The following is a 22,889-nucleotide window of genomic DNA, read 5'->3' on the forward strand; positions in this document are numbered from 1 at the left end:
TGCACCAGGTTGATCAAGCCTGAGACACACAGCCTGGGAATCTTTCTTTGCAAAAGGAAATGCGAGGATGAACAACCCACAACCTGGGGGTCTACCTTTACAAGAAACTGTAGCCTAATACCAATATGACACAGGACACAGCTTCAGATTTTTCTATTCCTTCTGAAAAGAAGCTCTAGAAAAGGGAATTTGAGTTATTAGCAGACTAGCCCTAATCACTCACACACACACACACACACACACACACACGAGTGGGGAAATGCACACACACAAAGAGGATCCTGGAGTCGACACACAACGAGCGACTTCCAAACACATCTGGCCGTAATGATGTGTACAGTGTCTTGCAAATGTGATTTGAAGCTCAGCTGTAGGGAAAACAAACTTGCTGCGTTTTAAGCCGGTGATGTGTGCACAGCCCAAAATCACACTGTTGTCCTGAACAGTTTGCTCATGCGAACTGAGTTTGCCCCAGCATATAATCAGAACCTTCTCTGTTAAAAACCAGCAAGCTATTTAGCCCTTTCCGGCATGTTGTACTTGATTTTGGCTTAATGTGTTAGAACACATAAAATATACGCAAGCAAGAGAAACCTGATTGCAGGCCACATTTTTGTTTGTTTCTGGTCTTCTCTATAGAGCAGCCTGACATTACATCCTTTCAAATCCATCTCCCTCCCTCCTTTTATTTTATTTTATTTTAGAACTCCCCCCGCTACAACTTCATAGTGATCTTGTGTGTGTGTGTCACAAATAACACGACCCTTCAATGCCCAAAGTCTGCGGCCCTCAGCAAACAGCCATGTGAACACAAACCACATAAGCTCTCCTGCAGAAATAATATCATGCTTTCCTAGGGTTTTTTTAAATAGCATTTAGAAATAATTGATCGTTGCTTTATTCACCGAGGAACCAAATGCAAGTTTACTAGAATGACTTCCTTTTTTTGTGTGTGAGAGAGATTATTTTCAGGACTTTTTGTACAGCGATAAAAACAAAACAAAACAAAACCCTTCCCTTCGGTGTGATTTCGCTTTTAAATTGCGAAAGTTGGCAGGGCAGAATGATATATTCAAAATCCATTTTTTTGTATAGGAATGCGAGATAATTGAATTTTGATTATATTAATTCGATTCTGCAATAGGGAGGACACTCTTCTTTAGCTTCAGATAGAGCCCTCTAGTGACATTTTGGAGTTCCTGCAAGCCGATGCATTATTTTAATAGTCTTGATGGATGTAGGATAGTGGCCAGGAGAGGGCTCTTTCAAGAAAGCTTTCTGTAGACAGAGGCATGTAGGTAATGTGCCTTGGCTGTTTGCCACCACTTTTCTGATGCGGTTGACGACACATGACAAACTCAGCTACATGGAAACAAAATCTAGGTTGTTATTTTTTTAAGAAATAAAAGCAATAATATTGATGATCCTCAAAGACCATGTAGAGGAACAAATGAGTATGCTGCTAATTTGAGAAGGGTGTTTCAATTTGCCCATACAAAGTGCACATTCCCCTTACATTATGAATAAAATAAAAGCATTGCCCCGCCTGTTATTCACCGTGAAGGCGGAAATAAATTTGCTAACGCCCACAAGAGAGAAGATGTCGAAAAGCATCCTCTCAAAAGTCAAAAAGCAAATTATAATATTGCTTCGCTTTAATCTAATAAGAGATTTCTAGAGGAGATGGCGAAGTCACTTTTCCTATGTTTACTGAACGACTTCAGTAAAAGCCAAGGGTATTTCCGAGGATTGAGAGACCATCTAAGGTGGTTGGAATGTTACAATTACAATTTTAAGCTTTTAAAGTTGCATCCTCCTTTGAGGTATTAACTGTGATCCAGAATGTGTGATTATTGGCTTGGCTTGTACTATTCCCCATTGTGACGGAGCACTTTTATTATTTTTAAAATTAAAATTGAGAAGATTAATCTGTTCTTTCATATATGGGGGAGAAAGTGGCAGCCAGCTTAAATCCAGTATCTGGACCAGTTTCTCCACAAGCCTTTATTCCCCACTTAGATTTGTCACCATGTAGCTTTGTTTGAAATTGGCCATATTTTTTTTATCCTCTATTTCTACTCACTTCTATTTATAAAGTTTTTTATCACCATATATCTGCGTTCTATGGCAATACTGAAAGAATCTGAACACGCAGTGGCCATGTTTGCATGTGTCTGTCCCCGGAAGGGTGGACTGTGATTTTATTGGATGTCTGCAGCTATTACTTTGAAGGATAAATTTTCATTTCTCATCTATTCTTCCCCATCTAGACTGTATCAGGATTAACTGTAATTCCAGTAAGTGCCTATTCAAAATTTTTAAACTTATTGTTCCTCCATTTATGCAATATTCACAAACTTTAGATTAAGACATGGTGTGCATCCTTTTTTTTTGTTTTTGTTTGCATACTTAAAATGACTTGCATTTGAAAAAGACGTAGCAAATTCCATGGGTGTGAAAAGAAATCATCGCACATGGCTTGCTTAGCCTGCCCTAGAGTTGCCTTGTCCCCATCCCCACCCACCCCCTGAAATTTCAGGCCAAACATCTGAGGAGTTTCAAGGACAGTTTAAAGAATCACACATAGGAATGCCACAGAGTCTTCTATCATCTGCAGAGCATCCTTCAATTTCTCTAAAAGTCAAAGCAATCGTGGAGGTTCTGCCCCCGTGTTCCAGTAAGACTAAATATGTCTTGTGTATGAGGAAAGGATGACTGTATACCCCTAATATTTCTCAATTACTGGGGAATTATCTGCCTTTTTGTTTTGTTTTTTTAAAAAGATTTATATTGAAATTTTCTCAAACAAATTGGAAACACATAATAAAAAACAACACAACACACACAACAGAACTTGACTGTGAATGTAGTCCTGGTTCCACTGGAGCGAGCTCCAGTAGGCCGTGGATGCTGGGTACCCACAAAGTCAATGGACAAAGTTGAAGCCCTTTGTCGTGGGCACCCACAATATTTGGCACAAGATGGCACCTATGTCTGGTTCTGCTTGTTGTTGTGCAGTGGGAGGATTGAAGAGGCCACAATCATAGTAATAATAATAATAATAATTTATTATTTATACCCCGCCCATCTGGCTGGGCCTCCCCAGCCACTCTGGGCGGCTTACATAAAAACCAAAAATACAGTAAAATATCACACGTTAAAAACTTCCCTGAACAGGGCTGCCTTAAGATGTCTTCTGAATGTCAGGTAGTTGTTTATCACTTTGACATCTGCTGGAAGGGCGTTCCACAGGGCGGGCGCCACTACCGAGAAGGCCTTCTGCCTGGTTCCCTGTAGCTTTGCTTCTCGCAATGAGGGAACCGCCAGAAGGCCCTCGGCACTGGACCTCAGCGTCCGGGCAGAACGATGGGGGTGGAGACGCTCCTTCAGGTATACTGGACCGAGAGAAGAAACAGCAATCTAGAAGGCCAAAGGAAGTACTTCATACATTTTTAAGGTATCTTCACTCACCCTTTCTTCCCTGGCAGTGGCGGCGGCACCTTTTTGTGGCTCGCCTCAGATGCCAAAACGTTTTGGGCCGGCCCTGTCAGTCCCACTTCTTTTTCCAGTCAGAAGTTACAATTGCTCCATAAGTCTGCAGTCTTGTGCACTGGGAGTAAATTCCGCTGAGCTCAGTGGAACTTACTTCCGAGTGGATATGTATTGGATTGCGCTGTACACGGGTTTCCCTCCCCCCAGTCTTCCAAATATATACATATTGAAATGAACTTTCACAGTGTGATATATCACAATCTGTTTATGCAGTGTTCAACTGAAGGAATGGGTTCCCAAAACCTGAAATCTGACTGGGCAGTCAGTCTGAAACGGGCCCCAAAATCCACATTTTTCCTCCTCCAAGGGAGCATTTCTAAAATGCATTAACTTGAGCTTTTGAGCCAATGTATAAACAGAAAGCCAGCTGTATAAACAAGTGCTCAAAGCGCTCTCCTTTATCAGTCCGTGACGGCAATGGATGGCCTTGGCTGTTCCAGTGGAGCAGGGATGGCACTCTGTCTATCTTATCTTACATTCTGACCACACTCTGACGCACAGACTTAGTCCGGGAATGGCGCCAGGAGTTGGTGACCTCTTGCTCCAAGATAAGGCAGTCCTGCCCTCTAGAGCAACAGAGGGCAAGCCTGTCCCATCATCTTCTAGACACCCCTTCAGCTATTTGAAGACAGCATTAATTCCCTGCTTAACCGTCTCTTCCTCAGGCCCGTTCCTCACAGGCCATGCTTTTTGGATCCCTCATTATCCCGATGTGCTTGTGGGAGAATAATGCACCCACTGAGCTCCATGTATGAAAGACAGCCTCCTTCTCTTTCTGTGGCATGGCATGCTCTACTTCTGCTATGGGAAATCCAAGGAATATTATCTTGATCATTGGAAAGAATATAAGAACCCCTGCCCACATCAGCCTCTGCATACGTATTTCCTTGGAAGATTTTTGCCACTGCCACCACTTGCAATGTTTTTCCCCACAGTCTTCTTCCATTGTTGATATTCTTACAAACCAAGAGTTGAACTCCCTATTCCAAATAAAGAGGGTGTGCAGTTGATATTTTTTATGTCCCACAAGATTATATTTGTGTGATGGCTTCTTTTACACACTAAATATATAAGACCTCTTAGACTGAATTGGTTTTTTCCTATGTGTCTTACATCATGCTTGATAAATTTTTAACCTTTCTGATATTATTTGGATTAAGATGCTATGTTCTGAAAGAGGATTGTGGACTGTGATTTTATTTTGAGTCTGTGGACCTCCCAAACTTTCTATAGTAAGTACAGTACGTTCTAGTTTTCCTTTTGTGGTGGGCAGAGGTGTGGGGAGAGAGTGTTAAATGTTGCAGACGTTGTGTGACAAAAGTAGCTATCATTCCCTTGTTTTAAACCAAGTGACTGAGGCATGATTGAGTCAAAGCTAAATGCTTCTTTTCCCCATTGATTTCCGTGGGAGAGAATTAAATATAACCTTAGCTCTCCCATGGAAGGTAAGTGGGCTCAAAAGTAGTTAACTTTGGCTGGAACATGTTTTGAATTTCCATTCAGGAAACATACTGCTATTCAATTCCAGTTCACTGCAATGGTGTTTACTTGCTGCATTTGACAGCAGGCGAACATTTGATGGATTACTGCCAAAAACATCATTCTCTTTGGGTTTTCTAGTTTCAGGTTGGTTGGTTGGTTGGTTTGGAAACACTTGGAATGTGAGATTACTTGTTTGCAGCTCAAAACAACAACAACAAAATGTGCGCCTTTCACCCAGTTGCCTTCTTTCGGTGGGGCACACTGAATTACAGGTCTTTCTGTATGTGATACAACAAAATAGAAACTAGAGTGGAGAAAAATAGCTAACGGGAACAGAAGTATTATTAATTATCATCACTGAAATATTGACCGCAGTTCTCAATCTCAAGCATTCTTGTAGTTCACATTCAAATATAACACATGCATTGTATAAGAAGTATGTTTAATATTTTCCAAAGCACAGAATTACATAGTGACAATTTAAATAGTGATGTACCAAGAAGGTGGAAAACACTATTTAAATCAGTAATTGCTCTCCTGCAAGAAAGGTTTCAAAATTTGTGTCAGAATCGTAGTCATTCAAGAGAAAAAGAGCATATTGTTGATATTTTTTTAAAAAATATGTCTCTGGCATTGCAAACAAACCTCAATGCAAGCGTAAAGTCACAGGTATAACGAAAAGCAACAGTTCACCACAAGCACAATAAATGACTTTTGTTATTGCTGAGAAGTGCATTTGTTCTGTGGAGCTAATGGCAGGTGGTATAGGAGACTTAGATTTCCTGTGGAATACCCATAATGCCTTTCTATGAGCAAAAAAACCCAAAACATTGTGGAGAACAACCGCGAATAACACCAGTAATATGGGTTACATCCAGCAAAGTCGTATACTGAGGTAGACCCATTGAAAACAACAGACCAGCTGTGTTTACTTTCAATGGTTTTATTCTGAATATGACTTGGTTGTGGAACTTTTTGACCACCAATTGTTGGCGAACTACAACTTCCAGAAGTCCTGGCAAGTATGGACAATTGCCAGGGATAATGGGAATTGTATTTCAGCAAATCCTAGAGAGCCATATGTTCCCCACACCTGACTTAGTAGCGTACAGCACTTGCTTAAGAGCTGGAACTTAAGTGGCAAAGTGCTTTCATGTTCTGTGTGCGCTACGTGAATGATTCTATTCATTTATGGAATATGGATGCTAGGAATCAGTAGGCCTGGTAGGTGTGCAACAAGCATGTTAACTCTAGACGCACATTGGCCGTTCATCTGTTAACTGCATGTAAGGTGGGGAGAATAAGGTTTCAATGGTGTGTTTTAGTCATGGCTGCTATGGCAGTTGTGTCTTTTCTCGTCCCACAATTAGAGTGCTGAGTCAAAAGGTGAACATAAGTAAGTTGCAGTTAAACTCTGAAACTGTTATCGTGAGTCCCCAGACATAAAACAAGCTAAGGGACATCGTTGGTTTTCATGTAGTGGTCTCTCTTTTGCCACACCTTCATTTCAGACTCCTTTGCAGTTTCTTCTTTCCATGTTTTGATAGAAGCAAATCATTATAAACAGGAGCTGAAATGATCGTTTGCAAATATTTGAAATCCACCCCGAATTTGAAATGTTTTAAATTCAGAATTAAAATCATTTTACCTCAGAATTTTCCAATGTCTCTTAAATGTTTTCATTTTAGCAGGCATCAAAAACTGTCAGCTGTCAAATAATATAAAATACCAAATACCATTGCATTTTATCTTTAGTATGCTGTCACATGCTAAATATCATTTTGTTTGTACTCTCAGGCATCAAATACTGTCATCAAATGTACTAGTATGACAAGTGTTGATAGCAAATCTCCAGTGAATATTTTGGGAAATATTGTAAGAATATCTACAGACTGTTTGAGATCAGTATACATACAGAATTCTGGTGAATACATTTATTTCAGCTCCACCATAGATTTCCTCTTATGATAAAACCATGCTGACTGTCTGCTTCAGTTAAGTATGTTGAATTTTAGGTAAGCAATGCATACTTAGGAATCTACAATTTCAGTGACCAGGTTATCACTCAAGCATTATTAAAGACAGGAAACAAATCTACTGTCAGTGACTATTACTATGCGTTTCTCAGGTCATGTAAACACTGCCACCAGTTGTCAAGAAGGTGTAAATAATTACGGCCATTTCCAGCACCAAATGTTGGAGTTTTGTTGTGAATACACTGAAGTCATTCATAGCATTCCCAACATTGGTCCTTCCAGTAAACTCCATGTTCCTGTAGCTTAGGGACACCCAGATAGAACTACAGGTACCAAGATGGAAGTAGCTACATGGGATCACCTGGAACATGGCTGAACAGTGGAACTGCCATTGAAAGAGAATGAATGAAATGAACAGCAAGACTGGACCAGAGTGTGTCATGGAGATTCAAGCAGGTAATGTATCAGCCAATGGAATAAAATACAATGCAAACATTTGCTCCTACACTGTGGCTGTTAGGTTGGTTTTCCTTCACTATATCCATGCCTATCACACTGTATGCAATAATTCTGTGAAAATGCTTTCCAGCTGTAAAGGGAACATGACTATTGCAAGAAAAACAGAGCCCCAAAATCATTTAGACTGGAAAGCCACGTTGGAAAATACAGCTGAATGCCTTTACCTTTGCCAATTTATTTACATACCCCATTTTTCCACAAGTAAATCTGTGCTCAAAGCTGTTCACAAAATAATAATAATATCAAAGTCTGAATACTGTAATTCAGTGACAATTCATAATCAAACATACAGTATCAGTGCAACGTAACACTGGGAAAAGACAATGACTCAACCATTTACAGTTCATTTAACATTTAAGTAAGCCCACAACCTCTAACAGATCAAGACAAAGTATCCATTAAGCAACTCCCGTATGAAGGCTCCTAGGACTACCCAGGTCAATGCAGGTGACACCAAACATCTCCTGATGGCAACCACAGAATCTCTCCCACTTCTCTTCTGGAAACAGCTCCCTTGTTATAAGATGATGGGAGAACAAATATGGCAAAGGAAGAAATTTAAGAAAGGAATACAGTCTTTTGTTGCTGTTGTTATGCAAGGCCAATTTGTACTACAGGCCTTAAAACACATACGCTGCCGTGTTCTCCTCCCTTTCAATGGTCTACCTTAGAACTGAGGCATGACTCAGTGCCAGAAGTTGTTCCCTTGACTGGCCTTCTGCACATGTAGCCAAGGTGGCTCACGACATCCGCCCACCTCTTCCTCTATGCAACAAACCTCTTTGTTTCCTTTCCATTCTCCCATCACTTCCTTCCCTGCGGACAGCAGTACTCAAGCGACCCATGTGTTCGTTACTCTCCTTTACAGCTACCTTTCTTTAATGGGACTTGAAATGGAGCAATACTTAATGGGTTGTACTTGAAGATTGCACTTTCAATTAAAAAGCACACACAGGCAGATATTTTGCCTATTATCCCACTTCCTCTGGCTCTTGCTGACTAAAAAGCTCTCTTCCATAATTGTCAGGTCTCAGTAGGCCTCAGCTGATACTCAGAGATATTTTTTGCATCCACTTTGCTGCTTCCCCCCCTTCATTACTGGATCTGTTTTTTTTTTTTTTTAATAGGCACCTTTGGGTGATGGAAGGAAGCATTGCATGTTTTTCTTTTCATTTGTTATGCTTCCGTTCATGTGTGCTTGATTTGTATGTCAGCACTGTGTCGCTTCTAATGGTGGGCATTCACTTTAGGCTACTAATTTGAGTGCTTCCTGCAGTGTTGCATTAGTTTCTGCAGTTCCTCTGCTTCTTGCACCATTGGAATAATACTATGTGTTTCTCTCATGTGGCTCAAGTCTTCTTCAGCTGGCTTGTTAGAACTTGAAGGGGCCACTGGTATGGAGCGATGCCCATTCTTAGTCACGAGAGATTAATGGTGCGTAGCAAGGCATTTTGATATATATCACTGTCATGAAACTGAGAGTCTATTTTCTATACGGCAGTCAAGCTTTTCAACTTTTGTGCTACTTTTAAAGTGACGAACGGCCAGCAATAAATGTCAAACTCTGATCTTTCACTTTTTGCATTGTTTGGAATGTGATCTTATCTACATGTAAGCACAGACGTGTCAGTCCGAAAAGGCCACTGCTAAAATGCCATCATGAGAAACTCTAAATCAGTCTCCCAGGTGGCTTAATTTAGAGATTGGTTATAATGACGTGTTCGGTCCCTTCTGAACGCAGTGGTTGATTTCAGCTGAGGTTTCGGAGAAGATAGACAAGAAGGTCTTCCAGGTTGCAGCCAGGAGATTCTCTCCATACCTTTATGCCATTGCTCTTATCTTTTTATCACACCTTCACTTCAGGGAGACCATCCCATCATCAGAAATGCCAGTTGAGGCTGACAGTGATACCAAGATACCCAGTGTGTGTGATGGTTGAGAGGGGAGTCGAAACTAGGTCTTGCCAAACCAAAACTAGCACTCCCTCCATCAAATCACCCTAGTTCTTAGGTTGGCTACTGAAGCAGAAGACAAGCTGCGTCTTCTGTTGCCCTTCCTTTCATGTCTCCTCCATGCTGCAATGGCACACCTGAAGTTCTGCCCTCTACAAAAGGAAGCAAGGAAGGGAAGGCCCAAAAACAGGTGCAGGAACTTTACTTGGGTGAGTAGGGGATTGCCCAGGGCCTAATCAATGGAGGGAGCCACATCAACGTTGATCAACAGTACCAGATGTCAATGTTTGAAATTACTGGACCCATTTCTTCACTTTCAAGACAGTAGCACTGATCAGTGGAAGTGTTTCCCCAAGAGTGATTTCAGTGCTTTGAGTCTGCTCCATGCTCCATTTCCTAGATTGCTGAGCAGGCCTGCATGCTTAATCAACTGTTATTGACTCACTAGCAGAAGATACCCAGCTCAGGAATTCTAAGTAACCAAAGCTTGCTTAGATTTATAAATGGATAATTCCATTTGCTTGTTTCCTTCCAAATCGGTGCAGGCTCAGCCATTCCATGCAAAATTTGGTTACTGTCTTGCTTCACAAGTCATAGCTCCCTAATTGCAGCCCAGTTGCAGCTGGTCATATGGTCTAGGGCTAGGCAGTGGCCATGGTGACAGGGCATTGGGAAGGCGCTGTGAGGAGGCCTGATTCGCTCATATGGCATGCCCCTTTGCAAGTGCCTTGCAATTTTCACTTGCAGGAATTTCTGCAGTCCTCAGGCAACCCAAGCAGTTTCCACTTCTATTATCTTATTGGCAAATGCTAGGGAAAGATAAGTGGATGGAAGATCAGACACGCAGTTCAGACGCAACACATTTCTCAGCTTGCATCTCTGAGAGAGGCAGAAACTTAATAAAGACCATTCATCTCCCTGATATCTCAAGCTTTCGGTAATGCACTGGGCACATAAGAGACTGCCATCCATTCTCCTGCAGAAACTGCAAAATCTCATTTGATGATCAAATTGACTAATACATTATCCATGTGTTATCCTTTTAGGATTTACTGCATGGATTGGGCAGAATAAAAGTATCTGCCCCCCCCCCAGTAAATAAAAAGCCTCAGAATGCAGCAAATTACGTTACATGCTTGGTTGGTAGATATGGGCACCTTACAGGACTTTACTATATTCAAAAGCTGCAGTTTTGATTTTCCTGTTGTGTCTGATATAAGCGTAAAAGATCATATCATTAAAAACAGCTCCGGTTCATGCAAGCTACAAGTTCAGATTTTGCTACCACTGCTCAGTTATTGGTATCAAAGTAAGAGAACACAAGGAAGGGGACACCAACCAAATTCAAAGATCACTAGTTTCTCTCTTTTTTTTTTTTTTGCCAGAAACACGGTCATAAAATCTCTAGGTAAAGGTAAAGGGACCCCTGAGCATTAGGTCCAGTTGCGACCAACTCTGGGGTTGCGGCACTCATCTCACTTTATTGGCCGAGGGAGCCGGTGTACAGGTCATGTGGCCAGCATGACTAAGCTGCTTCTGGCGAACCAGAGCAGCGCACGGAAACACCGTTTACCTTCCTGCTGGAGTGGTACCTATTTATCTACTTGCACTTTGACAAACTGCTAGGTTGGCAGGAGCTGGGAATGAGCAACGAGAGCTCACCCCGTCACAGGGATTAAAACCACCAACCTTCTGATCAGCAAGTCCTAGGCTCTGTGGTTTAACCCACAGCACCACCCGCATCCCATAAAATCTCTACTTGGGTATAAAAAACCATCTGTAGCTCAGTGGCAGAGCATCTGCTTTGCCTGCCAAAGGTCCCAGATTCAATCTCCAACATCTCCAGATTCTACCTGAAGCTCCTTGGGAGTCACAGCTAGTCAATGTAAAGAATTCAGTCTGATTCAGTATGAGGCAACTGTTTATGTTCCTATGCTCCCATGCATAGCTTTATTCTGCTGGTGTACATGGAATGCATTTTCAAGACGGCACAGAAGCAAGAATGAATGGTTCAGGGAAAGCAACAATTATTATCTAGACACCCAAAGGCGAAGATCACTTAATATTTAGCAGGAGATTCTGCTTTCTTACAAAATGGAATAGGAATGAGGTGGAGTCATAGAATCATAGAATCATAGAGTTGGAAGAGACCACAAGGGCCATCGAGTCCAACCCCCTGCCAAGCAGGAAACACCATCAGAGCACTCCTGACATATGGTTGTCAAGCCTCTGCTTAAAGACCTCCAAAGAAGGAGACTCCACCACACTCCTTGGCAGCAAATTCCACTGTCAAACAGCTCTTACTGTCAAGAAGTTCTTCCTAATGTTTAGGTGGAATCTTTTTTCTTGTAGTTTGGAACCATTGCTCCGTGTCCGCTTCTCTGGAGTAGCAGAAAACAACCTTTCTCCCTCCTCTATGTGACATCCTTTTATATATTTGAACATGGCTATCATATCACCCCTTAACCTCCTCTTCTCCAGGCTAAACATGCCCAGCTCCCTTAGCCGTTCTTCATAAGGCATCGTTTCCAGGCCTTTGACCTTTGACCATTTTGGAAACTCGAGCACACCTGTTCAAATTCTTGCATCTCACAGCTCTATGTGGGGTGCTACCCCACTCCCAACATCCAAGGCTCAAAAATATTTCAACCTTGTGGAAATGGATGGAAAAGTAGTTATTGGTGTACCCCAGGAAAGATGGCAGAATCCGGACATGCAGCCCATCTGTGTTTCTTATTTTGCTAGAAGCCACCCAGAGTGGCTGGGGTAACCCAGTCAGATGGGCGGCATAAAAATAAGAACATTCTTATTCTTATTTTCTAGAGCAGAGCTTTCCAAACTGTGTGTCGTGACATGCTGGTGTGTTGGCTGCAACGTTTGGGTGTGTCACGCAAACGCTGGAAAGGGGTTAGTAGTTCCACCTCCAGTTTGCTAGTAAAACTGAATTGCTGTGTTGCAAAATGATGCATGTCTAAAAACTGTGTCACCAACATGAAAAGTTGGGAAAGCTCTGCTCTAGTGTCAAATGACACACCAACCTCCCCCCCCCCCCAGCCAGGGAATGATTGGCTAGACTCATGATTCCCAGACAGGAAATAAGACATTGGTTAGGTGGCCTCGTGAGATCTTTGGACCTGTGTTGGAACTGCCCCAAGGTGATATGGTTTTGGTTTTGTTTAATCTTGGGGAGGCAGGCAGGTATAAACTGCAGTACAGCTTGCATTTGTGCTCTTTGAGCATTAAAAAGTTGAACATTCAAAGAGCTTTCTCAGGTCTGTCAACACTCTTTTTCAAAGAAACAAAACCCCATCAGGTGCAGTGAAGGTTCCTGTACACATGCAGCTTTTCTCAAAGGGTGAGAAAAGATGCCAGTTGTCTTCTACACAATTACAAAAAGTTTCAGAATGCATTTCCTGTAGGCACTTGTTTACAATAACAGGGAGATGTCCAATAATAGAATGAACAGGGTTCTTCCACTTCCTCTTGGAATACATCAGGAGACATGTGGAAGATTGGGTCAGAGAATTATTGGATTAATTCTCTTTTTTAAAGGCCATTAATTCCACCAGAAGCTTCAACAGAAAATATGACTGCATAATAAGCATTTATGGGACCTGAAATCTAAGCAGATGCTAATTGGAAGAAAAAAAGAAAGATTGCATTAGTAAGAACGAGGATACATTAGGGCAAAGGTGAAATGACAAAGGACAAAATGGGTATTTTTTTTAGGCTTCATGCATTTTTCAAATCATCAGTAAGTGACCTTACTGCAGGTTTCTGCTACAGACCTCAAGCCTGCCCAAAGACTTGTGTGATGCCTTCCTAGAGCTGATTGTGAAACATTTAAAAAGGAGAGATATTGTAGTCATGGGAGACTTCTGTTACTCTGATGTCTGCTGCAACTGAAACTCTGCCAAGAATGTAAGGTACAACAAATTCTTCAATAGCCTCATTGACAGTTTCATTTCCCAGAAGCTGGCAGAAGCAACAAGGGGATAATCTATCTTGGACTTGGGCCTCACTAACAGGGGAGTACTGATAAATGAAGTGGAAGTACTGCAAAACTTGGAGGATGTGATCTTGTCCTCTTGGGTTTCGTGATACAGAGACAAGGGAAAGCTGAGTGCAGTCAGACATGTACTTTGGATTTTAAAAATGCTAATGTCAAAAAGCTTAAGGAACTGCTGGATGAGATCCCATGGTCAGAAATACTCAAAGATGAGTTCAAGATGAGTGAGAGTTTCCTAGAGGTGAAACACTGCAGGCACAAATGCAAACAATTGCAATGAGAAAGAAAAGTGGGAGTCTTCTCCCAAAAGGAAAGCATTGCCCAACCTAGTAATAACAGGTTAAATGATGCAGGGCCCAAGACAGGAAAAGAGGTGGATAGGGAACACCTAGCTACTTTAAATGAATTCAAATCTCCAGGGCCTGATGAGCTGCACCCAAGGGTAATAAAGGAGCCTGCAGATGTAATTTCAGAGTCTATAATCACTGAGAATTCTTGGCTGATAGCTCACTGCCTCCTTTCCTTGCTCCCTTCCTTCTCTATTATTCACTTTTAATGCCTCTGTTGATCAGTCCCACCCTTCCTGGCATCCGTTCTCTTCCATTTTCTCTTCCATTTTCTCAAGCTTCTTTTCCTACCAGCTGTTGCAAATTAACAAATGTTCCCTGGGAGGAAGTGTAAGTAAATCCAAAACTGCTATGCTTCTGGTCACTGCTCCCTTCTGTTTTCTGCTGATGGACTGTACTGCCATTATATGCATTCAAGGCTGCTGTCTGCAGGGATTGGCTGTGCAACCTACTTTCCCATGGGGAACTCAGGCCCAGAGCCGGCCCAACCACATCAGACATAGTTTGGAGGGGGGAAAGCCTTGTGGGCCAAATTGGGAGTCTTGCTGGTTTCGCCATGGGCTGGAGGTTTCCCACCCCTACTCTGTACCATCCATAGTAGTTTGTCTGGTCATCATTTCACTTACGTAGAGTTTGGGTGTTCTTTGTGTATTTGTTTGCCAAATCACAAAACACTGTGTGTTCTGGAGAATCCACATGCTTTCTTGGGAGAAAGAGAGAGTCATGGCTTGTCACAGACATGAGGTGTCTTATATACTATCCAGTGGTACCTCGGGTTAAGTAATTAATTCGTTCCGGAGGTCCGTACTTAACCTGAAACTGTTCTTAACCTAAAGTACCATTTTAGCTAATGGGGCCTTCTGCTGCTGCCATGCCGCCAGAAAACGATTTCTGTTCTCATTACGTAACCCGAGGTACCACTGTATACCGGTTAAACTTTGCAAACAATGTTTAAACCAAGTTGTTGTTGTTGTTGTTTAGTCGTGTCCGACTCTTCGTGACCCCATGGACCAGAGCATGCCAGGCATTTCTATCTTCCACTGCCTCCCGCAGTTTGGTCAGACTCATGCTGGTAGCTTCGAGAACGCTGTCTAACCATCTTGTCCTCTGTCGTCCCCTTCTTCTTGTGCCCTCAATCTTTCCCAACATTAAAAAAAAAAAAAGATTGATCTAAACCAAGTAAATTCCCTGAATGAGCAGTTGATATCTCCTTTGGAACTTCTATACATGATTGTGCCTACCATTCCATCCATTTAATCTGTGGCAGTTAGCATGAATGCAATAAGACATTCTCTTTCCTAGCTGCTACTTTGCTCTCAGAGTATAGGCTTTTTTCCTCCAAATTTTTTTTATTAGTTTTCCACAAAAATTTTAAACACACAAACAAACATAAATCCTAACCTTATTGTAACTAATCTAATTAACATTGTTAAGCAACTTCCTCGCATCCCCTTGGTTGCATTTCAGTGTATATCATTTTAACAGTTTTCCAAAACCAATATTCTCATAAAATTAACTTAGTCACTTAACATCTTTCTAACTTTCCCATTCGGCATTTCAACATTTTAATTTATCACATTGCATATTTAAATCCTAGGCCTATCTAGTATTTGCAAGCTTTTTCAATTAAGTTATCTTAACATATTTGGCTTAGTAGTCTTTATTTTTTTTCCATCCTTCCTGGTACTCCTCCTCCTTCTGGTCGTGGACTCTTCCAGTCAGGTCGGCTAGCTCTGAGAAATCCATCACCTTCATCTGCCAATCTTCCACTGTTGGTACTTAATGTATTTTCAGAGTATAGGCTTTTTAGGGGTTTACTTTAATTAATTCTTTTGGGGGGTTTTTTGCATGGAATATATTTCCATATAGAAATAAATATGCATTAGTCATGCACAGCAGAAAAAAAGTTCAGTGTTGCCATCAACAGTTTGTTATATGTGAATTCATTCCCTGCTTCATGAATTTTTCCTAGATAAAAAGATCCCAGCGGGCACTTAGTTCCTGTGCTCTTTAAGCTGTTACTCTCCATTATCATTATGAAAATAAGATCAGTAGCTCAATTGGAAATATGTTTGCTGAAGAGGTAATGGCATTAGAAAGCTTGTTGGAACTGTGTGTCGCCACCAACAACAAAAAAAATCTTCTATTAAAATGACTTTTCGGTGTCTAGTATGTTTTACATTTGTGCCTATTAAAATGCATGAAATATCTCTTCTTATCTCCATTAGGCATTCAGCAGCTTATTACTGAAACCTTGTAAACTGTTTCCTTAATATCTGGTACTTCACAATGAGTGTAACAAATCACGCTTGACAAGATAGTTAGAATTGCCATCCAGGCACGGCTCCCATTGCAAGCTGGGCACAGAATGCTGTCCATTTAATTTTTCAGCATTTCTGAAGTCCTTCTTGAAAGTCTTCAGAAGACTATTTCCTGCTTAATGTACTGATTTAGATGCACCTAGGAATGGCGGTTCTGCTAGTTTTGCTTTCTCTCAGCTTCTCACTTTTCCAGTCTTAAATTCAGCTTGTCACAAATTTCCAAAGCAGCTAAGGAAGGGGAAAGTTCTAATAAAAATATTCTCAGCATTTTACTTCACATTTATTCTAATACAAACATTTCTGAAAGCAATTTCCCCGTAATACAATGCATTTTATATTTATAAAACAAAGCATGTTCCTTTAGGAGAAAGGGTGGGATAAAAGTGCAACAACAATAATTGAACAATAATTTATTGAAGCAGGTTTCACCAGTCTTATGCAACCTTTCCACTCATACGTGAATTTTGATGGCTTGCTGCATTTTGATTTGGTAAATGTGAATTGTGTAGGTTTACATTAACATGTGGAGTGAAATGGATTTTCTCCTCTGTTGTCTATTACACTCACAGTGGAGGTTGATATTTCCATGAGATTCGTATAACAGCAAATCAAGCTCTGTGCAATACAGAGAAATTATTTGTATCCTGAAATGGGTATAAATAAGTGTGATAATAATTCAAAATGCAAGCCTTGGTTTTTTTTGAACAGATAACCTACATTTGAGACATTGGTTGATTTATCAGGGTGGCTGGAGAGTGACACACATTGCAAAGTATTATGTCTTTGGAATTTCCACTGTCATTTTCAGCTCTTGATGGAATAAAATGCAAGACGAAGACTTCAGCTAGGAGTCACTGACACATACAAAAAATATGCTTGAACCCCAGTACTTACCTGACTACCTTCATAACTTTACTACTAAGTAAGGGTATTTCCTGTTTTAAAATGTATTAATCTTCCTGTCAGCAGTATTTCAAATGAGAAAGGCATGATACAAACGTAAAGTTTTAAGCCATTTCTGTCTAAAATGTGAGCAATAACATTATTTCAATTTCTACATTCCTTTCAAAACTGTTTGAGAGCACAAAACAGGTAAGTTTTTATAACTCACCTTCTACATATATTTGCTGGCATTTGCTCCTTGGAGGTCACAAAACTAGAGAAGAGGAAGATTATGTCTGAGCAATAACTTAAAAGAAAAGGATGGAAAATAATGTAGAAATATTATTCACTTAGTGTCTCCTTACCTTATAGCAGGGGTAGCAAATATAGCAACTACAATTCCTATCAGCCCCAAGGAACTTGACCAGCGGTCAAGGGTGATGGGTGTTGGAGTCCAACAATATCTGGCAAACACCTTGTTTGCCAGTGCTGTTACTAAAAACAAGGCAAGAAAGTCACGACCAAAAACATCAATCCTGACATCAGATTCCGCTCAAATAACTAAGGGTGCTTCCAGACTGTCACTCTTTTGTGGGGATGATGCACACACTTTATGAAATAAATAAAACAAATTTCAAATGCTAGAAAATTCAGGTTGCACAATTAAAGTCACTTTGGTGCTCTTGCACAACAAATGTGTTTCCCTTCCATTTTTATTTATTTTTTAATCCTCAAACTTTTTGCAGGAAGGGAAGTGATTGGAGACTGCAGTGGAAAAGGTGAAATGGCAATTGTTTCATGCAATGTCATATATGCCCACCCCAACCAAATTAGAATGAATGCTCAGTAAACAGCTGCTGTTGTGTAATTCGGCCACAAACCTTGGTGATGGGGTGCCATCACCAAGAAGGCTCTCCCCTACACTGTCATATAGTGGGCTCCAGCTAAAAATGATACAATCAAAAGAACCTACCTGGTGAATCCTTTAAAAAGGGGGGCAGGTCTGTACAGCAAAAGGTGTATCTTGGCTCCAAGTCCAATTGGACATAAATACAAGGACCTTGAAGCAGACTTGGTAGCATATAGACAGCCAGGGCTTGTCCCCTGTCCCCTCCAAATTGCTGTTACAACTGGATAATCCATATGAAGCTTTTGGAAAACTTAGTGCGCTATACAAACATTAAATATTAAGTATCTCTCAGCAATTTCCAAGTGGTCAATGATGATGATTATTTTTTTAAAAAAACTTCTGATCGGGCCTTAAAATGAAACTGCTAATGCGAGAAAGTTGTGAGATGAAAGTGTGGAACCAGTAGATAAAACTGAATAAATAGCAACAACAACAATACAATGGTGCCCCGCAAGACGAACACCTCGCAAGACGGAAAACCCGCTAGACGAAAGGGTTTTCCGTTTTGGAGGCACTTCGCAAAACGAATTTCCCTATGGGCTTGCTTTGCAAGACGAAAATGTCTTGCGAGTTCCTGCGGGGGTTTTTTCCCTCCCCCCCTTTTCCTAAGCCCTAAGCCGCTTATCAGCTGATCCGCTGATAAGCCGCTTATCAGCTGATCGCTAAAAGCCGCTAAACCGCTAATAGCGCTAATCCGCTAAGCTGTCAATGGGCTTGCTTCGCAAGACGAAAAAACCGCTATACGAAGAGCCTCACGGAACGGATTAATTTCGTCTTGCGAGGCACCACTGTACTATTGTTATTATTGCAAATATTGCAAAGCCATTTCGTGACCAGGCGCGACAGCCCCAGCCCCCAGGGGTCATAAGAAAGGAATAAAGACTCTGACAATGTTATGGAATTAAAATTAGGCCACAACTTTATTAAACATCCGAATGTAGGAAGACCTTGGCTTAGGCCTTGGGTGTGTATTCCTCCCAGCCCCCCAGCCGGGGGAACTGGGGCACATCAGGGTAAATGGGATATGGGGGTGCTCTACGAGACATAAGTATAGCAAGCAGCCCAGCCCATATCCCCTCACGCAGGGTAGTTCACTGACAACCTTTCAGTGTATGGCCAGTGACACCCATTATATAACCCCTTTTAAGAGGGGACCTTGGAATCGCCGCTTCAGGGGGGTGACTCACCACTTCATGCTGCCTCGTCCCCCCATTATAGGGAAGAAAAGACTAAAGGATTCTACCCAAGGCCATAACCGCCAAAGTTGTGACGAATTGCTACGGGGAAGACAAAACCTGCCAATGCAGGAAAATTTCTTCCCCGTCCTTCAACAGCAACCAGTCAAAGACCGTAGCAGCGCCCGCTAAACCGGAAGAAAAGGTTAACCTGCAAACAAGAAAACGTTAAACAAAGGGAGGGTGAATCTCCAGAGCCGACTGCCTGGCTATCGTTTATAAATGGGGCTGGTCCCGCCTCCCAGCAAGAAACTTGATTACTGAGGCTGGGCATGAACCTCCAAATAATAACACTGAGAGGCAAGCCAGCCCTCTCCCTACTAGAAAGTTCCCTGGGAACTGTAGCGCCACACACGATCCCGCAAAGGGCACCCACATTATAAAGTGTGAAAGCTCATTCCATTTTTTACAGCTGCCACTGCTTTCCCGATGTAGTAGAAAATCGAAGAGAAAAAACAGTTTGCCAATCCTGATTTTTTTTTCTTTTTTAAAACAAAACAAATACTCTTGCGCATTTTAAGTTTCACAATTTGAACTCACATAAATCATAGCACCATTGTGGCTACGGGAATAAGATGAATTTGGAAGGTGCTGCCATGGTGCCCACCCATGAGGCAAAGTGAGGGGACTTGGGATCCACAGGGAAGCAGATCTGGCCTCCGATGAATGCACTGCCTGTTGTTGCTGCTGTTGCCACCATGATGGCAGAAACAATTGCAGCATACACCTTGGAGACCAGCTCTGCTGCTTCCTTGACAGTCCACCCCCAGGGCCACTGCTACAGCTGCCTCTTGGTGAACAGGAGATGCTTCTGGGCTCCTATTCCTAGAAAGAAAATGGTGAGGGCTTCCTTCTGGGGTATCCTGGACTTTGCACCTGCCTGGCATTATTCAGACTGGGTTCCTTCTCCCCCACCCACAACGGCCTTTGATTCCCACTTCAACCATTGGGTGAGGTTGATTTGACCCCCCCCCCCATTCCCTATGTAGCAGTTGGTCCCTTACCTTTCCCGCCCTGACCTGGCCACAGTGATCCATGCGACGGTCACTCCAGGCTTGACTACTGTAATTTGCTCTATGCGGGGCTGCCCTTGAATCTGTCCTAGAACCTTCAGTGGGTGCAGAATGCTGCAGCAAGGCTCCTCACGGGGTCTCTGCCATGGGAGCATATTCACTCAGTGCTTTACCAGTTGCACTGGCTCCCAGTGGAGTGTAGGGTCAGTTTCAAGTTGCTGGTCTTGACATTTAAAGCCCTTTGTGGCTTAGGGCCCTTGTATTTATGGGACCGCCTCTCCTGGTATGCCCCACAAAGGACCTTAAGGTCCATGAATAATCATAGTTTAGAGGTCCCGGACCCTAAGGAAGTCAGATTATCCTCCACCAGGGCCAGGGCCTTCTCAGTGATGGCCCCGACCTGGTGGAATGCTCTGTCCTATGTAAGCAGGGCCCTGCAGGATTTAACTTCCTTCCGCAGGGCCTGTAAGACAGAGCTATTCTGCCTGGCTTTCAATTTGAACTTAGCCTGATCCTTTATTCCCCTTCCTTCCTTCCCTCCCCCTCCCCTTTTTATGAAGATTACCCGCTCTGGGATCCCACAGCTAATTCTCCCCTGGTCTCCTCGCTGGCCCAAATAGGACTAATTTAGCCAGCTAGCCCTGGTGATCATCTAATGTTTATTGGATGGATTTCCCCCCTAAATTGACTTTTGAGTTCTGAATTTATTATTATTCATGTTTTATACGGTATTCTATGCTGCTTTTTGTTGCATCAATTAAGTGTTTTACATTTGTTGTTAGCCACCCTGAGCCCAGTTTTCTGAACCGGGAAGGGCGGGGTATAAATAAAAAATTATTATTATTATTATTATTATTATTATTATTATTATTATTATTATTATTATATTCATCCCCTCCTTGTTCCTGATGTAGATCTTCACTCCCCCCTTCTCCCCTGGTGGGGGTGGGAGGCACCATTGTGTGGTTCACCTTGGTGCCAAAATGTATTGGACTCCCCCTGATGACGCTAAACAAATTTGCTTGGAAATAAGCAGTGTTTTGTTGTAGAGAACGATACTTACCCAGTTGGACACCTTGGACTATGATATGTTTAAGAAGAAGAAGAAAGAACAAGAGGGTGCTGTGGTGGCTGGCATCAGGCTGTATAGGCCATGGCATGCCCATGCAGACCTATTTGCCACCAACACATCCTCTGCCAGCTGTCTAAATGGACATCTGGTGTGGGTACCTGGGCTTCAGGGCCCTCTGCTCTTTCTTTGATGTCCAGCCCTAGCTGCCATTAGCTCCACAGGTCAGTGCTGAGAACAGGATGGGTCACTTCTCTTTCAGTCCCCATGGGTTCAGACACGAAAGTTTATGTGTTGACCACCCCAAACCTACTCCCACTGAACTCAGTGGGACAATTGCATTTCTCAGCAAAAGATCAGAGGTGCAAAAGATGGTTTAAAATTGTAAAGAGTTAAAAACACACAAAACATCTCAGGCTTAGGAATAGCCATATGGCTGTTGCAGATTCAGGCTCCTGGGAAAATCAGCATCCTTTTTCTAAATTCTGTGTGTCTGTGCAAGAAGCTGCATTAAGAATGAAACGAGAGTTTGTTTGTTTGTTTGTTTGTTTTTAATTATGGGCAGTAACGAGTGATTGCAAAGCTCTAAATGTCTTCTCTTGATAACTCTGGGTAGGCAAATTGCTGTAATCCTATCTTTGTTTTTTGATTTGCAAAAACAAAAATGAAACCCACCCTCTCACAAAACAAAGGGTTTAAAATCATTCCAAATCAGAAGCTGAAAAAGATCAGTTGCTTATTTTCTATGCTGTTAGCTGCCACTTGGAATGAAGGCACCTGCAAATTAAAGGGAGTTTATTTACCTCATCATAAACTCACAGTCCAAATTTCTTCCTTTCTGAATTACATAATTTTTCCCAATCTGCTTGTTCTTAATATACAGTGATGAAATGTTACTAAAAGGAAATTTTTAGAATGCTTTGCTAGTTTTTCCCCCTCCATGTTCTTAACTTTTAAGTGTGTTGATCAATCTGGATGAACAGTGTTAATAACATCCGTATGCTTTTTTCAGCCCAAGTTGGAATGATGGTGGTATGACATAAATTGACACAGTCAAAACATTATGGTTGGCAACCATGATTCGGAGCTTATATATGCAGGGCCAGCTTGTGCATAAATATTTTGCGCTGCATATTTTGCAATGTGAGGATGGCCAAATGTATTATTTTGTAAACATGTCTGAAGTCAGATTTTTTTTTTATGAGATACCTCTCCCCCCCCCAAAACAAAATGCAGATTGGAAAGGGACATTCTCACATTTTAAAAAAAATGTATTCAAGTCTTCACATGCACCCATGGATTTGTTTGTATAGATTTGTAATGTGGGAAGCTACATATTGTTCCTTGAAATGTATTAGTGATACACTGATACCAGAGACAGTGGATAGAAAATTATCCTGTCTTCTCAGTTTTAGCCATCTTCACCACCTTTTCATCAAGGCTGGTCCAGTCTTGCTCTCATTTCTGCCCCACCTTCTGCATTTTTGAGCTCTTCCAGAATCCCTGGCCTATGAATTGACCTACACATCCAGAAAATGTGCATGAGATCAGTTCTTCTTCATCCCTTCACAATAAAAAGAAGGGGTTGCTTTCCTCCTGAATCTAGAACCTTTGCTTCTATA

The 22,889-nt window shown here is 41.8% G+C and overlaps 1 protein-coding gene and 1 long non-coding RNA gene across 31 annotated transcripts in view; one reads left to right on the forward strand and one right to left on the reverse strand.

The window, feature by feature from the left end:
• NRXN1 (neurexin 1) overlaps positions 1-22,889 on the forward strand; it is a 1,023,765-nt gene that overhangs the window by 491,656 nt on the left and 509,220 nt on the right. For 19 of the 29 annotated variants that reach the window (XM_079968418.1, XM_079968429.1, XM_079968424.1 and 16 more), the window contains one exon: positions 2,271-2,297. The exons of the other annotated variants lie outside the window; for them this stretch is intronic. In XM_079968418.1, the coding sequence (XP_079824544.1) occupies positions 2,271-2,297 (27 nt within the window). The remainder of the gene's footprint in view (positions 1-2,270; positions 2,298-22,889) is intronic. 29 annotated transcript variants of the gene reach the window in all.
• Positions 1-22,889, reverse strand: part of LOC307211992 — a 964,702-nt gene that overhangs the window by 162,850 nt on the left and 778,963 nt on the right. The gene's annotated exons all lie outside the window — the stretch shown is intronic.

The sequence above is a fragment of the Podarcis cretensis genome, assembly GCF_951804945.1.
Source record: "Podarcis cretensis genome assembly, chromosome: 3".
Taxonomy (NCBI): Eukaryota; Metazoa; Chordata; class Lepidosauria; order Squamata; family Lacertidae; genus Podarcis; species Podarcis cretensis.